Raw genomic sequence first — 2,802 nt, forward strand, 5'->3', positions numbered from 1 at the left:
AGTCTTTTTATCTCTTAGTTCCAGTGTTTCAAAAAAAGAAAGTTTATTTCAGCCAAGTCTGTGAATTGTTCCACTAAGTTAGATAACCATTTCTGATACAATAGGCTTCAAGTTATTGGGAGTAGGAGAGATTGAAGAGGAGAGTCTCCTTGAAAAGGCAGCACTATATTAGATGCATTAATTTTGATGCCATGGGTCTGAGGCTGAATAGCCAGGACTGAAATAGAAGTAATCAAAATCTTCAACTTCCAGAAGAACCCATTTCTAGCATGTCTGAATGTTTTAGAGATCTGATGAGTAATTTCTGAGAGATTAGCAAGTGATAGGATAATGTATTCATACTAGCTGGCCATTGTCTTTAAGGCATTCTTCACTTGTCCCTTGGCTTACGTGAATAAAGCTCTGGGCACTGGAAGTTGTGGCACCATTGAGCTTTCCACCAAGGATCTGGTTGGCAGGAATGGGGCATGGTGTCAGATGGCACATGGGACCTACTGAGATCCCAGTAGTTTTGATAGAGTTGCACTCATCTTTTTTTCTTACATTGGAGTTCATGGGCAAGAACTATACTTTCATAGCCCAGGTACAACTGGAACAGGTTCTGCTCCTTCTGTTCCTGTTCCTGTTCTGTTTTCTTCTCAGTTGGGGATTAGTTTTAAAAGAGGATAGACTTGGAGTCAAATAGACTAGTCATATATAAAATTAGTTAGTTAGGTCCATTCAGAGGCAAAAGGAAGGTCCAGCATTACAGGAGATGGGCATTCTGTTTTAGATGTTGCAGTGCTGCTTAACATAGGGGTTTATCTTTCTTGAATTTGGCTATGCTGTTTTCCCTCTAGTCCCTCAGATGGAGATGGCAACAAACTAGGGATTCCTGGAGAACAAAGAAGCAATTTTTTCCCTTTTAGGTAGCATCAAGTACATGCTGTTACAACGGTTAAACCTTGATATATAAAAAGATTACAAACACAAGGCAAAGTCAAGTCACAATTTCAGCTTGAATCCAAAGGAGCAATCTCTTAAATTGAAGCTAAAGCTAATTTGCTTAATTAGGAGCTTAAAAACAAACAAACAAAATCAAGTTTAGTATTATGTAACAATTATTCTTCTAACACTTTCCCTTCCTTTCTGAGGATCTCAGAGAGAAAGTAATGTTCTTGATCATCTTTTTAAAATAAAAATTGTAGGTTAGGTAGAGATTTCAAATTTTCTTCTGAGATTTAGGGAAGGAAGGAAATGGGGAGGGGATAAAATTACAGATTTTTTCATACCTTTTCCAAGTTCTAAAAAGAAAGCTACTTTGGCATTCTGATAGACTAGTTTTCCAAAAAAGAGTTTGGGTTTTGGCCTAAGATCCCTCTAAAGCTGTTGTCCTGTCCATTTAAATGCAACTCCAGAAAGGCTAGTATAGTGATACATTTCATCTACCAACTTTAGTGTAAAATAACTGGGTAAAGAATGTTGGGTTCTCCATTCCAACAGCAGAAAATATCTACAAACAAATGGGAACTACTTCTCTCAAAACTGGACTCTGTCCATTTCCTGAATTAACTTTTTACCACTGTGGTTTAAGTTGGTTATTTTTGATAGGCAGAGTCACAATTGTTATGAGGAAAGGGAGTTTTTTCACTGGTTACATGGCCAGGCAAGATTACCAAAGAGTTCATTCCAGCTCCAGAAAGGGAAGCAGGTCATGCCCACTGCTTGCAACTAGATTATCTCCACTCCTCAGAACCAGATCAACTCCACTCCACTAAACTGGATCGTTCCCGCTCCTGGAAAGGCAGTGGATCATCTTTCATCCCTGAAGAGAACAAATCATCCCCATTCTCAGCCAAAGAAGGAAGGCAGTCACTGCCAATCTGTTTGCCAACTCTGGATTGATTGTCCGCATCAGACCTTTAAAGGATCTGAATGTGGCTGATTTCTTCATGTCTCCAAGCTTCCTGCAGATGGCAGAGCCCATGGTGGACAGGGCAGCTGATGTCTTTTGTTTCATGTAGACATTGATGATTTGAACATCATGACAGCTTTTGGACAGATTCTGCCTCAGCCCCTCCAAGGCTCTGAGGCCCAGCTTTTTCTTGAGCTCCATGCAACGTTTTTCTTTTGCTGCCAGGTAATGGCATAGGATTACAATTTCCCCCCTCCAATTTAGTGAGCTTGGATTAGAGCTCCTTTCGTTCAGTCTCTGTGAGATCCTCTAGTTCAGCAGCTGGGTGGGACTCTGTCATGGTGTCTGTCATGGTTCCTGGTATGGACTGGAAATGAAGATCTTCATGAATAGAGTCCAGGTCCAATTCTTGGTAGAGAGAGTCATACTTGTGGCCTGCAGAGAAATAATCTTGGGCAGCAGGGTTGAAATCTAAACCTGCAGGGTCCGACTCTTGGCTTGAGGAGTGGGACCCTGGGAGCCATGGATCCATGTCTTAGCAGGTGGACCAACCACCTTGGCGGGTGGTTGAATATTCAGATGTTATTCTGACGTGCAGAACGGATGCCTCAGCCTGGAAGATCCACTTCCGGTAGAGGGTAGGGACCTGCCCCACTGGCTTCGGGGCTCTGAGGTAGCACTTCTGGGCTTAAGGCCAAAGCAGAAGGAAACTGGGTTCAGCTGCAAGGACTCTAACACTGCGTGTGGTGGTTCAATGTTACAATGACCATGTGAGGTGTTTAGCGGGCTCATTACTGTCAGAGAAGAGAGGTGCTTTTCTTTGTGCCACAGTAGGGGGTAGGTCCTGGCATTCAAACAAAGTCTAACTTGGTTTATAGACACCAGAGGTTGTCAAACTCTTGAAAATC

General features: G+C 42.2%; 1 protein-coding gene across 1 annotated transcript; it reads right to left on the reverse strand.

Annotated features, from left to right (window-relative positions):
- Nucleotides 1-1,663: 1,663 nt before the first annotated feature.
- Nucleotides 1,664-2,426, reverse strand: TPD52L3 (TPD52 like 3). The gene is given in 4 exon segments (XM_029919667.1): nucleotides 1,664-1,727; nucleotides 1,774-1,882; nucleotides 1,885-2,146; nucleotides 2,148-2,426. Coding segments are annotated over 4 exon segments (714 nt in total).
- Between the last annotated feature and the right edge of the window lie 376 nt (nucleotides 2,427-2,802).

This window comes from Suricata suricatta, chromosome 13 (genome assembly GCF_006229205.1).
Source record: "Suricata suricatta isolate VVHF042 chromosome 13, meerkat_22Aug2017_6uvM2_HiC, whole genome shotgun sequence".
Taxonomy (NCBI): domain Eukaryota; kingdom Metazoa; phylum Chordata; class Mammalia; order Carnivora; family Herpestidae; genus Suricata; species Suricata suricatta.